The sequence below is a fragment of the Phocoena sinus genome, chromosome 15, assembly GCF_008692025.1.
Source record: "Phocoena sinus isolate mPhoSin1 chromosome 15, mPhoSin1.pri, whole genome shotgun sequence".
NCBI lineage: Eukaryota > Metazoa > Chordata > Mammalia > Artiodactyla > Phocoenidae > Phocoena > Phocoena sinus.
Genome location: NC_045777.1, coordinates 66,570,993 through 66,585,644, shown reverse-complemented (window position 1 = coordinate 66,585,644; position 14,652 = coordinate 66,570,993). Strand labels below are relative to the sequence as shown.

The 14,652-nt window shown below is 46.4% G+C and overlaps 1 protein-coding gene across 4 annotated transcripts in view; it reads right to left on the bottom strand.

The window, feature by feature from the left end:
- The window catches only part of EEF2K (eukaryotic elongation factor 2 kinase), a 63,567-nt gene that overhangs the window by 33,361 nt on the left and 15,554 nt on the right, over positions 1-14,652 (bottom strand). For all 4 annotated transcript variants that reach the window (XR_004345678.1, XR_004345677.1, XM_032604225.1 and 1 more), the window contains exon 3: positions 867-967. Coding sequence is in view for 2 of the 4 variants with exons in the window: in XM_032604225.1 (XP_032460116.1) it covers positions 867-967 (101 nt within the window). In the remaining 2 variants the exon portion in view is untranslated. The remainder of the gene's footprint in view (positions 1-866; positions 968-14,652) is intronic.

Here is a 14,652-nt window from a genome sequence, read left to right as displayed (position 1 = left end):
ATGAGTCAGAGCTGGAGGGGTCTACAGAGGTCACAGGACACAAGACAGGCCCCAGGGCAGATCCATGAGTCTTCTAAAATTATGAGTCAAATTAGACATATGTGTGCAACTTTCTGAGATGGCTTCATCAGATTCTCAAAGGAGCGCCGCAGGCCTGACACAACTACTCCAGACTTTATTTAATGAGTAAATACATATAGAGTGCGTAAACAGTACCTCGCAGATGGAAAATTCAGTAAATAAGGACCCTCGTCATCATCACCATAGTCCTCCTTATTATTATGTTGGTGGTAGCGTTTTGTTGTTTTTATTTTTCTTCCTGAAACCCCCTGAAAACACTCTTCCTTCCTTCTGCCTTTTCAAATAGGAAATCTAGACCCTCCCAGCTCTGTTTTGTGAATCTTCCTGGGGCCAAGGCACTGAAAGGCTGGTCTGCTTTCTTTCCCTTTGATAGCAATTGTGGGGTCATGTGTTGAGATGATGGAGCCACAAGACAAAAGTAGCCTAGATCCCTGAGATGCCCTGAAGAGTTACTCAACTCTCATCCAACTTCGTATGAGCAAGAAATGCACCTTTGTTGCATAAAGTCCTTGGGGTATTTGTACTTGCAGCATAGCTCAGCCTAGCCTGTAGAATACACACTTTACAGGATTAAATACACACTGTAAGGATTAAATGAGATCACGCACAATGCCTTAAGCATGCGTAAATACTCAAATACTGGCTGATATTATTATTATTATATTCCCTTTTCCTTGATCTCCAAGGGTGCTTAAGCCTCACTGATTTTAAGCAGAAGGAGGACCCAAACCCCAAGGACTCCTTGTGGACTGGGGTCATATAGTGTCTATAGACAAGGTACTGACCTGTGACGTGTGGCGCATTCCGTGGCAACGTCCTCCAGGTGGAACTCGGCCCAGGGGTCAGGCATGTGCTTGGCCTTCTCGATTGCATGCTTCCAAGCTTCCTGCAGAAGCAAAGGGGAGTGTTAGGTCCAGACCAGGGGCTTCTGGGACAGTGCAGGGCAGCTCCTCTCACCCTGTGATTTCCCAGTGTCTCCGACCTCTGGGGAGGCAGACAGCATCAGTCAGAGAGAATCACTCCCATCTATTATCCTTGTAGGAACATAGTTCCCAAAAGACCTCACATGGGCACAGCTCACATGGGCCCAGCTTTCCCACCGCCAGAAGTGACCTGTCTTAACTACAAAACCGAAGAAGAAACATAATATGTATAGAAAACACATACTGCTTCACTTGTTATCAAAAAGTTGAGAATGAAAATAAGATGATATTCCCCCATCCCGCCTTGTTCAGACTGGCAAACATTTTAACAGCTGGTAATGACGAGTCTGACCAGGATGTGGGGAAACAGGTGTTCTCACGTGCTGTCAGTGGGTATAAACCTCTTCTAAAGGCAATCTGGCAATGTACTAAAATGGAAAAACTGTATTCCTTTATTTTGACCCAGCAATTCTACATCTAGGAATGTATCCTCTAGAAATACAAACATAAGTGTGCAAACACACGTGTACAAGAGGTATCACTGTGATTGTGCAAAACTGAATTCATCCCAAACGTCTGTGGGGAGTGGTTAATACACTTTGATTCTATTCATTTAAAATGCTAAACCGCCTTATGGTGGGAATTCTGGACTCTATCAGGCCCAATGTCACCTTTTCATAAATATTGTATAAATCATAAATACACCCCATTTTACTGCCCTAAATGAAATTCATAGACAATTTAACCTTCTTAAACTCAAGAGTATATCAAACTATGCAAAAGATATGTTGCCTTGACATTAACAAAGTGCTAAGTTCTCAGTTAATTATGAACAGATTCCCATGAGATGTTCCAAGGTCCTGGGGGTGCAGGACAATTCCTTGTGCAGATCTGCTCTGCGCGTTGCAGGTTCAGCATCCCTGCCTTCCACCCATTTGGTGCCTCAGTGCCTTCCACTGTTGTGCTGCCCGAAAACATGTCCCCAGACGTTCAAGCCCTGTTAAGAACGGGGCTTCCAGGGTACCAGCTGGGAAAGATGACCAAGGCACGTTGTGGACAGAACATGCTGATTCCCAACAGCATCATAGTACGACCCCAGTTTTTTGTTTTAAGAAGCTCATTTGGGACTTCCCTGGTGGTCCAGTGGCTGAGACTCCACGCTCCCAATGCAGGAGGCCCAGGTTCGATCCCTGGTCAGGGAACTAGATCCCACATGCCACACTAAGATTTCACATGCCACAACAAAGATCCCGAGTGCCGCAACGAAGATCCACATAGCCAAATAAATAAATATTAAAAAAAAAAAAAGTAGCTCATTTTACTGCTTTTATAATCCCAAGGTGGACTCCTTTCTTGTCCCCTCCAAACAAACACTCCGACTCTCACACTGGGTAGCAATACCCTCTCCATCTTTTCCTGTAGGGCTTGAACCTTTGCCCGACAGCCTCTACAGAGCAATCAGTGAGACCAAACCTCCCTTCCAGGCCACAGGCCTGAGCCACAGGGAGGGTCTGGATCGTGGGCTGGCCACTGTCTGGGCCTGGCAGATTCCAGACCTCCCCACCCCACAATGGCATCCCTCAGCCTCCTGGACCAGCTCTTAGGAGCTCTTCCACGGACTTGGGTCCAAACAGGACAGCTCCCAGCGCATGCCCCCGGCCTAGGCTCCATCACTGGGAGCCTGCTCAGAGGAGATGAGGCACACACAGACATGCACGCACACGGCCCAGGGCTCCCTTACTGGGGCTTTCTAATCTCTGCAAAGTCTAAAAATGAGGCCCGTAATCTTTTGCTTCCTATTTGGAGGTAATTCATGCTTAATGAAAACACTTGGAAAATACAGAAGACAAAGAAAATTCAAATCTGCCACGTGCCGTCCACCAGAGCAACTATCATCAATGCTTTGGACTAGTTATTTTCCAGATCCCTTACGTGCATTTTTAAATAAAATTGGAATCACACTGCAAATATAACTTACAGCCTTTCAGGAGTGGGTCAATGGGACTTGGTTCTTTATTTAGTGATCTTGATTTTTTTCCCTGATTCCAAATGTTTGATCTGCTTATTACAAAAAAGTACAAGTACTACAGAATTCTGAATTAGAAAGCAGCAGTCCTTTCTAACCTCTACTCCTCTGAAAACCTCAGCTGACAGTTGATTTAGATATTCTGCAGGTTTCCTCCCATGCATTTGTTAACACACACATGAATTTAAGAGCACTGGGACGGTATTGTGTCCTGCATCTTACGTTTCTCCACTTAACACAGGATCCTGGACCCAGCCTTTCCATGTCATACGTACAGACAGGCTGGATCGACCTCGTTTCCCTTCCATGGTTGCAGGATACACAGTTGTATAAATGTACCTTAAGCTGTTTCTCAGACCTCAGCTGATGGTTATTTAGATTCTAATAATCCCTCGTATAAACAGTGCTAAAGGGACCATCCTCGTAGCTAATCTCTGCGTACCTGTGCAAGAGCTCAGTGGGACATACTTCTTGGAAGTGTAATCACTGCATCACAAAGTTTAGAAATTTGGAGTTCTCCTCCAAAAAGATTCTCCTAAGTTACACTCCAAGAAGCAAAGAACAAATCACTCAAATTTTTTGACACAAACATCACATCATGAATTTACAAGTTAGCTGTAACAGCTGTGTAACAATCCACTGCATGGGTTTATCATTATTGACTTAACTGTTCACCTGTGGTTCTCCACAGTGAGACTCTGAGCTTGTCACTGCCTTTTCCCTGTTACACATAACCCTGCAGCAGACATGTTTACGACTAAAGCAGTTGTTGGATTTCTGTACTTTAAAAAAGTGCCACAGTCCCCTTTTGTATTCCAGCTGCTGCGAATGGCAGGGACGGCCTTCTGACCCCCACCTGTCAAGGAGCCCGCTGAGTTCTGAGTAGTCAGCAGGCCGCCCTTCTGAGCATGTCTGTACAAGCGCCCTGTTCTCTGCCTGAGACACACGACTTTCTCAATGTACCTCTCTCAACCGGTGACTAAGACACGCCCTAAGCAACCAAAGACAGGGCCCCCCATTCAATGAGGATTATCGACAGAAATTACCTGCTGGCTGGATGCTATGGCAGCAACCAAAAAAAACAGTCAAGGAAAAAAGTATTTCAGAATTAGAGGGCATGTTATTTCACAGGCTCAGAATTACCTTTTTTTTACAAACCCAGAAAAAAAAAATCAAGCCATACCTTATTGGCAACACGTGGGTTTAATGCAACTGACTTTCTTTGTAAGCACAATATAAAAAGCCCTGTACTGGGCTTCCCTGGTGGCGCAGTGGTTGAGAGTCCGCCTGCCGATGTAAGGTACGCGGGTTTGTGCCCCGGTCCGGGAAGATCCCACATGCCGCGGAGCGGCTGGGCCCGTGAACCATGGCCGCTGAGCCTGCGCGTCCGGAGCCTGTGCTCTGCAACGGGAGAGGCCACAACAGTGAGAGGCCCGCGTACCGCAAAAAAAAAAAAAAAAAAAAAAGTCCTGTACTAAGATTCAGTTCCCTCAGCTCTGGTTCCGGCCCACTGCTGACGAACTTGGGGAACCTCTATTTCCTTATTTACAGAAGACAATGAAGAATATTTTGACTACTGGTGGTCAACTTCTTTCCTGTCCCCACCCGTGGGGTAGACATGCTCCCACTAGAAACAGTGGCTCACCGAGCACCCAGTGCTCATGACAGTTGAACAGCCTCAGCTACACTTAAATCACTGGTACTGTTTTATCCATCAGGTTAGGAAAAACAGGTGGTTACGGAGGACCGGGAAGTGAGTGCTCTCAGACACTGTGAGGAGAGTGGAAGCTGGTACTGCCACCTTTGAGGGCCATCTGGTTATGCCAGATGGTCGGCCAGGGGTTATGAACCTTCTTCACTGACTTCTGACCCAGCCATTCTGATCACCTACCCAGGTGTGCTCAGGTAAGCCAGCCCAAAGATGGTCGGTGCTCGTAACGCTATGTAACAGGCAAGCATTACAGACAACCTGCCAGTCCACAGGGGGATGATCAGGTACACTTGGCATACTTGCATGCAGCCGTTAAAAAGATGACGATGCTGTTATGGGCAATCTCTAAGGCCTACTGTCTGGGGGTAAAAAGCAAGGTGCTGAATAAAGCAAACAGCATGACACCATTTACTGGTGGAGGAAACCCACAAATCAGTACTATAGATTTCTTAGATTCACAGACAGAGATCAGACCTGTGGTTGCCAAGGGGGATGGGGGGGTAGATGGGTGGAACGGGAGATTGGGGTTGGTAGATGCAAACTATTACATGTAGAATGGATAAACAACAAGGTCCTACTGTATAGCACAGGGAACTATATCCAATCTCCCGGGATAAACCATAATGGAAAAGAATATAAAAAGAATGTCTCTATGTGTGTAACTGAGTCACTTTCCTGTACAGCAGACATTGGCACAGCACTGTCAATCAACTCTACTTCAATAAATATATATATGAAAAAAATACCATAGATTTCTAAGGATATGTGTGTCTGTAGATATATGCATAAATGTACATTTATATATAAATACATCTTAAAAGGTCTGAAAATTTTACAACACAGGGAATATAGCCAATATTTATAATGACTTAATTTTTAAAATAAATAAATTTATTTATTTATTTTTGGCTGCGTTGGGTCTTTGTTGCTGCGCGTGGGCCTTCTCTAGTTGCAGAGAGCGGGGGCTACTCTTCGTTGCGGTGCGCAGGCTGCTCATTGCGGTGGCTTCTCCTGTTGCAGAGCACGGGCTCTAGGTATGCGGGCTTCAGTTATTGTGGCTCGCGGGCTCTAGAGTGCAGGCTCAGTAGTTGTGGCACCTGGGCTTAGTTACTCCGCGGCATGTGGGATCTTCCCAGACCAGGGCTTTAACCCGTGTCCCCTGCATTGCAGGAGGATTCCTAACCACTGCTCCACCAGAGAAGCCCCTATAATGATTTTAAATGGAGTATAATCCTTGAAAATACTGAATCACTATGTTCTACACCTGAAACTAATATAATGTTGTAAATCAGCTATACTTCAATAAAAATTAAAGATAAAAATAAATTTAAAAGGTCTGAAAAGTGATTATTCGAAACTGACACAATGGTTATCTCTGGGAACAGAAGAAGATAAGAGGCTGCTCAAGGTGACTTCATCTTCATCTACATTCTTTTTTTTACTATGAGAATGTCTTCAGGCGTTGCATGTGTAAGTCAACGCTATTAAACAAAGATCACTGGGTTAGATGACCTTAAGGCCCTCACAGCTCTAACATTCTCTAGCTTCAAAGCACCTAAAACTCAGGTGAGTGGACTAATTATTCTTACATAAAACAGGGGGTTTCACAAAGAGGAAAACATAATCCTGGGAAGAGAACAGAATGGCTTCGGTTTCTCAGAGCCTGAGAGTATAAAATAAAACTAACTAAAGAATTAATTAATAATAATAGTAAATTTCCTGAAATATGCCAGGAGTGAGACCAGACATGTGGCTAATGTGTTTGCAATCTCTTTGGCACATATGATGTTATCAGCTACTGCTGCTGTTTTTATATCACTATTCTTATTACTACTATCACAGCAATCAAAGCCTCTGGATCTTACATGAAGCATCCAGTAGCTCCTTGAAGCTTCCTTCTTTTTAAAAATTAATTTATTTATTTTTATTTTTGGCTGCGTTGGGTCTTCGTTGCTGTGCGCCGGCTTTCTCTGGTTGCAGTGAGCGGGGCCTACTCTTCATTGCGGTGCGCAGGCTTCTCATCACAGTGGCTTCTTATTGCGGAGCACGGGCTCTAGGCATGCAGGCTTCAGTAGTTGTGGCACACAGGCTCAGTAGCTGTGGCATGCGGGCTCTAGAGCGCAGGCTCAGTAGTTGCGGCACACGGGCTTAGTTGCTCCGCAGCACGTGGGATCTTCCCGGGCTAGGGCTCGAACCTGTGCCCCCTGCATTGGCAGGTGGATTCTTAACCCCTGCGCCACCAAGGAAGCCCGAAGCTTCCTTCTTGAAACATCAACTGTAACATTCAGTAAGCAGATGTTATAAAATATGTTTTCCCCATCATCACTTCTGTAGAATTTAAGAACTACAGCCCTAAGTCAGCCCTACTTACCCCTCCTGACCGACAGTAAAGGGCTTAAACCACAGCCAAGGACAAGTAAAAGAAGTGGGAAGAAGTGGAGATGCACATCACGCTCTGGGATGGAAAGAGGCCACACCACTGTGTGGCTGCCCCACTCTGGGCCACACGCATTTAGAGGTTTCGTGCAATTTCCATGGAACCCAGCACGGAATATAATAGCAAAAACCTGGAAACTTCCTAAGGATCCCACAAAAGGAAATACTTAAAGAAACTGTGGCATACCTATACAACGGGCTGCCATGGGCCACTAAAAAAATGATGGACTAGATCCACATTTACTGATGTGGAAAGATATGCACCATTTCTTTTTTCTATTTTTTTTTTTTTTTTTTGCGGTACGCGGGCCTCTCACTGCTGTGGCCTCTCCCGCTGCGGAGCACAGGCTCCAGACGCGCAGGCCCAGCGGCCATGGCTCATGGGCCCAGCCGCTCCGCGGCATGTGGGCTCTTCCCCGACCGGGGCACGAACCCGCGTCCCCTGCATCGGCAGGCGGACTCTCAACCACTGCGCCACCAGGGAAGCCCACCATTTCTTGATTGCTGAGGAAGAACTGGTTATTAGAGAACGTATATAGCAAAATCCTGTTATTGTAAGGAAAAGTCCCTGTTTATTTAGTCGCGTCTGTATTTATACGGAAATACACACCAAGACCTTCACAGCAATTGTATCTGCACTTTCAAAGTTGTCTTCTGCGAGGAGCACACATTACTTCTATAAGCAATAAAATGATTATAAAGGAAACAAAGTTAAAAATCCTCAAGAAATCTCTCTCTGTTGAAAACAGTAGCTGCAGGTCATCTTCCCTGACCAGTGGGATTCAGAGTCATGGCTAGAGAGGACAGGAAGAGAAGGATGGGAACAATAACCAGCAAAGCAATAACATTCCCTAGGATGACAAAGCGCCCTGTCTCCTGGAAGTCTTTCCTCAGACAGCATCCTGGCCGGCACCTCGTGGTAACCTTGCCAAGGACGGACAAGCAGGTGGGATAGTTCCCAGTCTACTGACGAGGTACCCAAGGCTCAGAAAGTGAGGAGGTGATTTGCCTTCAGATCTACAGCAACCATGAAATGGAAGACCCAGGACTCAAGAACGTGGACCAAACACAGAGTTACCATATGACCCAGCAATTCCACTCCCAAGTACCTACCTAAGAGAAAGGAAAACATGGTCACACAAAGACTTGTGTAGCATTATTCAAAACAGCCAAAATGGAGGAACAACCCAAATGTGCATCAACTGATGGATAAACGAAATTGGCACATCCATCATCAGTAAAAAGGAATGGGGCTTCCCAGGTGGCGCAGTGGTTGAGAGTCCGCCTGCCGATGCAGGGGACACGGGTTCGTGCCCCGGTCCGGGAAGATCCCACATGCCGTGGGGCGGCTGGGCCCGTGAGCCATGGCCGCCGAGCCTGCGCGTCTGGAGCCTGTGCTCCGCAACGGGAAAGGCCACAACAGTGAGAGGCCCGCGTACTGAAAAACAATAAATAAATAAAAAATAAAAAGGAATGAAGTACCGGCACACACTTCAACATGGATGTGCCTTGAAAACACTGTGCTAAGTGAAAGAAGCCAGACACAAAAGGCCACATATTGTATAATTCTATTCACATGAACTGTCTGGAGGAGGCAAATCCACAGAGACTGAAAATAACGTTAGTGGGTGTTAGGGTCTGGGTGGGATGGGGATACTGGGGGGTGATGGCTAAGAGGTATGGGGCTTCTTTTAGGGCAATGAAAATGAGCTAAAGTTGGCTGTGGTGATGTGGATGCATCATTTTATGAATACACTAAAAGCTACAGAATTGTACATTTTAAATGGCTAAATTGTATGGTATGTAAATTATATTTCAATAAAGCTGCTAAAAAATTTACAAAATAAAATTAAAGAAGGGGAACCCCTGTTAATCAATATCCAGCATATTCCATAAAGGACCACGTGCTTCATAAAGATGAGTCCCTCCAGCCAGGCTTGACTCTCTTCAGTCTCCTCCTGTTTTCCAGACACCAGGTCACTGACGGCTTCCTGCCCAATGCCAGATGCAACATCTTTTTCCTTCATCCGCCCAGCAGGTCCTTATTTTGCTGGAGGTCCAAAGCTTTTTGGACCCAGGACACCTAAGCTTCTCTTTCCCATTCTGCATTCCCAGAGCACTGGGCAAAGTACCAAAATGGTCACCACCTCTGCGTATGCACAGAGTTTCCTGTGGTCAGTGGGCAGGGGCAGAAGCCCAAAGATGCGAGGTTGGGGTCTCCCCGGGCTCGGGTGGGCAGGGACGCCTTTTTTCCCAGTGAGTCATCAGACGCTCATCCACTTCATTCTGGGGTGATTGCTGTACTTTGACCAAGCTGTTAGAGCCACCCTGGGCGGGTTGAAAGTATCAGTTTAATCACCAAAGTCTACCAAGAAGGGCGTGGGAAGCAGGCATGCCTATGCGTCATGGGAGCACCAATGCCGGTGCAACCTCTTTGAAGGGCAATGGGCAATGCTCAGCCAAGTTTTAAACCCACAAACATTTTGCTCCAGCCATTCCACCTCTGGGGATTTACCTGGCAGGAGCACCCCCGAGTGGGCACCAGGACACACGCACATGTAAGAGACACACGTAAGATATGCTTACGGAAGCGGTTTGTGGTAGCAAAAGACTGGAAACGACCTTCACATCCACCCACGAGGGACTGGCTAAATATATGACAGTGCCTCCAGATAATGCCATGCTATTCGGCCATTAGAAAAACAAAACAAAGTAAGCAAGACAACACACTGCACTCGAAGCATCAAGAAATTAAGATCTCAGAGCCTTGGTTTTACTATCTGTCAAAACACCAATCCTCATAGGACTGCTGTGCAGATTCAAGGAGTTGATATGAGTAAAACATGTAAAGCGGGCCTGCCTGATCCACAGTGCCGGTTATATAAGTTCTAGCTGATTTCAGTTCATATGTGCCAATATGGGAAGACAGCACAGGAGTGCAGAACAGGTTTGCAGTAAACTAACATTTCTGTGAAAAAGAAAAGGAAGAGAGTCACGTACGTACATACGCTTATACTCACAAGGAACATTTCTGGAAGGACATCCCCCAGGGAAACAGGGATCAGAGGTGGGAGGATTACTTTTCACTGTTTACCATTTGTACAGGTTGAATTCTTTCTACCGTGTAGGTATATTATTTACATATTATAAAATACATGTATTTTAAAGTTTGTTTAGATATGTGTATAGATTTATTACAGCACTGTTTGTAATAGGCAAAAAAGGAAACAACCCAAGTGTCCCTCAAGAGGAGGAACTGGCTAGGGATTTCCCTGGTGGTCCAGTGGTTAAGACTCCACGCTCCCGGTGCAGGCGGCCCAGGTTCGATCCCTGGTCAGGGAACTAGATCCCACACGCCGCAACAAAGATCCCAGGTGTTGCAACTAAGACTCGGTACAGCCAAATAATTTTTTTTTTTTTTAAAGAGAGGGGGACTGGCTAGATAAACCCATGTACATCTTGTGATGGAATACAACTTAATTCACTTAAAAAACAGGTGATCTATATGTGCTAATTGGAATGATCCCCAAGATATTCTCAGACCAGGAAAACAATTCTTTTAAATAAAATTTTCCACTTTATTAAAAACTTGAAAAACATATGCTTATTCTAGAAAATGTAGACATGGCACAGAAGTAGAAAAAAAATGATCCTATCCTAAGACAAGCTCTGCTGGCGTGTTGATGTACTTCCTTTTAGGGTTTTGTTTTGTGTGTGTGTGTGTGCACGTGTGTGTGTTTACAGAGCTAAATCATACTCTATATTTTGCTCTTTAAAATTAACTCCAGAACAGAAGCACTTTCCCATGTTATGATAAACTGTATAAACATCCTCTGGTTGGCTGCCTGACATTCTACCCAGGGCGTGGCCCCCTGAAGGATTCTCCCACCATCCCCCTGGGAACTCAGGCAAAATGCCCTGGCCTTGACAGTGACAAACTCAACAGTTCACAATACACGTCTGGTACGTGCCAGGGTGGCACCACCTTGGAGGAATGCCAGGTAGCCATTTTGGTTAAACAACTCAGTTGCCATGTCGAGAGTAAATGATAAAACACATTCAGTTTGTTGAGTGCCAGGGAGACTGAGGTCTGGAAAACTGAGCTGCTATCTCCCTCTGAAGTCACCACTGGCAACAAGAACCCCATAGAGCCTCCCTTCGATCACCTAGGATGGTGGGCAGCCAAGAGCTACATCTCATCCTTAAACAGCCCTTCCTCTGAGTACAGGGGATGAAGTGCGATGGGACACAGCCCCTAGCCTTGAGGTCAGGGGCTGACTCATAAACAGAATGGCATTCAAGAATGACAGATGCACAGAAAGGTCTGCTACGAGCCCCAAGGAATGCCAAGGCGACAGCCAGGGCAGGGCGTCTAGGGAGGCTGGACAATCATTTTAACAGACCCAACTGAAAGAGGTTTCAGGAAGAGGCGTGAAAAGAGAAGCCTGGGGCTTCCCTGGTGGCGCAGTGGTTGAGAGTCCGCCTGCCGATGCAGGGGACACGGGTTTGTGCCCCGGTCCGGGAGGATCCCACATGCCGCGGAGCGGCTAGGCCGGTGAGCCATGGCCACTGGGCCTGCGCGTCCAGAGCCTGTGCTCCGCAACGCGAGAGGCCATAGCAGTGAGAGGTCCACGTACGGCAGAAAAAAACAGAGAAGCCTGCTGCAGGAGCAGGGAGAGGTGCGGGGCCCCTGCGGACCACGAGCTACCATCGTCAGTGAGGATTTTGAACTTTCTCTTGCAGAATCGATGAGTTTTAAAGACAGCCGATTATTTTATAAATTTATTTATTTGTTTATTTTTGGCTGCGTTGGGTCTTCGTTGCAGTGCGTGGGCTTCTCACTGTGGCACCTTCTCTTGTTGCAGAGCACTGGCTCTAGGCATGTGGGCTCAGTAGTTGTGGCTTGTGGGCTCTAGAGCACAGGCTCAGTAGTTGTGGCTCACGGGCTCAGCTGCTCCACAGCATGTGGGATCCTCCCAGACCAAGGATTGAACCCGTGTCCCCTGCACTGGCAGGCGGATTCCCAACCACTGTGCCACCAGGGAAGCCCAAGGACAGCCGATTACTAATGTTTGTTTAGGGGAGGGGCAGTTACCTGGCTGTGCTGCTTTATTTTTCTTCTGCGAAAAACATCCTTTTGCACACAGAAGTAATACATACGTGTAGTTTTAAAAGTTCCAATGTTTAAAAATATATACCATGTAGATAATCAAAGTCCCCCTTAATGCCACCCTTTCCCCCAGAGAGAATCACCATTAACTATTGGATGCAAATTCCTTCTTTTTCTCGTTAGTAATTTTTAAATTGTTTTATAACATTATATGAGTTTTTGCTATGCAAATACTAATATATGTATATATATGTTTTTTGATACAAGTGGGATCATATTTCAACTTGCTTTTTACTTCACAGCACATAAAAATAAAAATAGCTAATTTTTGTTTGTCCTTATTATGGACCAGCACTTTCCCAAGAGCTTTTCATGGATTTTGTTTTCTCCCCACAAAAAATATATCTTGTGTATATCTTGGCACTGTTTTTTTCTTGTTTTGCGGTACGCGGGCCTGTCACTGCTGTGGCCTCTCCTGTTGCGGAGCACAGGCTCCGGACGCACAGGCTCAGCGGCCATGGCTCACGGGCCCAGCCGCTCCACGGCATGTGGGATCTTCCTGGACCGGGGCACGAACCCGTGTCCCCTGCATCGGCAGGCGGACTCAACCACTGCGCCACCAGGGAAGCCCCTCTTGGCACTGTTTTGAAGTCAATTCACATAGAGACATTTTTGTTTTAATGTAAATACAGCATTCTGTTAGGACCATGGTCTATAATTAAACAGGCCCCTCTCAATGGAACTTTTGAGCTGTCTCCATTTTTTCTTTATTACAAACAATACTGCAAAGCACATCTTTGAATACGTAAATCTGAACACTTGTACAAATGTTGTTTTTTTTTTTTTTTGTACAAATGTTTTGTTACTTGTTCTCAACTGAGGGCAGTACCTCCTCATGCGAGCTTTGCAAATATACGGTGGGGAACGTTTTGGGTTGTCATGATGAATAGGGGAGAATATGGCATTTAATGAGCAGGGGTCAGACATGCTGAATGTCCTACGATATAAGGGACAGTCCCACCAAATAAAGAATTGTCCCTACCTGAAACTAATGTAATAGTCTATGTTAATTATAACTCTGAGGTCTAAGTATTTTTTACTTTAATAACTATTGTCAAATGGTCCACAGCAGTTTCTGTTTTATGTAAATACCGACTATCTGTCCCTATCTGTCCTTTAGCAAGATAGCACCCAGTGAAGTGAGCTCAGCACTCATTCCTCTCCTGATTCCGAATAAAGCACCTGCTGTGTGCACGGCACTGGGGATGAATGATGAGGCCACAGGGTCCTGCCCTCATGAAGCTCAAGCCAGACTTATAGACAAACTTCCCTTTGCTGGATCACTCCGTCTGTGTTTCCTTTAAAGGATTTACCATACTGAGTTTTGTGGTCAGAGACTGTGTCCATCCCTCCCTGTCTGAGACCCTCCAGCTCCTGGACCCACTCAGTGTTTGCCAAAAGGCCAAACCAGGCTCATGGCTCCTCTGAACAGGCGGTTGTGGGTGGAGCCCTTCTAAGGGGTCTGCCCCACTAGGAGGCCTCCAGGATCCTCTTCCTCTGGAAGCAGCCCCCGTCCTGTGATCCCCGGCGCCCCACGGTGCTGTGTGCCCTGGCCAGAGGTGACTGACTGGACCAGAGACAGAGGATGCCTGACTCGGGCTGGGCCAAGCAGATTAGATTTTTCTCCTCTTACAGCTGGGATGGAAGAAGGTCAGATCTGTCTTTGCATGTGGCTCCGTCTGTAATGAGGGGACCCTGGGGCTGGGGGGATCCATTTTCCCACTGTGTAGACTGAGGTGCAGAGAAGAATAAAGAATAGGCAAAGAGAGTTGAGGAATGAGACAGAGAGAGACAGTCCTGTGGCCTTCCAGCTTCCTGCATCTGTCCCCTGAGAGGCCAGACATTGTTTCTGCCTGTGGGTCTCAAGAAACACTTCTTGACTGCTAGAATAAATTTCCCTTTTTTTTTTTCACTTGAGTTAGCATGAGTTGGTTTGTGTTTCACAAGCTCTGACCCCTCCGGCCCCCTCTGGCACCTGGATCTCCTCACACGTGGTACACGAGGCTGCAGGGATCCATGTTTCCGCGAGCCTTCCTGACTTACTGGAACAGACAGGAGCGCCAGGCTGCTCCCCTGTCTTCCCACGCTGCCCTCTGAGGGGCAGAGTGTGTGTTTCAGAAGCCACCTTAGGACAGGAAAGCAGGGCAAGCCGCAACCTGACCCTTCAGGGGCCCCCCAACCTCAGAGGGGACCCACGGGCCTATTTTTGGAGCTGCCTGCCCGAGGGAGCTAAGCTAGAACTCTGACTTGAAAGGAAAAATATACAACTGTCTGAGAACTAGAATTATTAATTTTCTAAAAACAG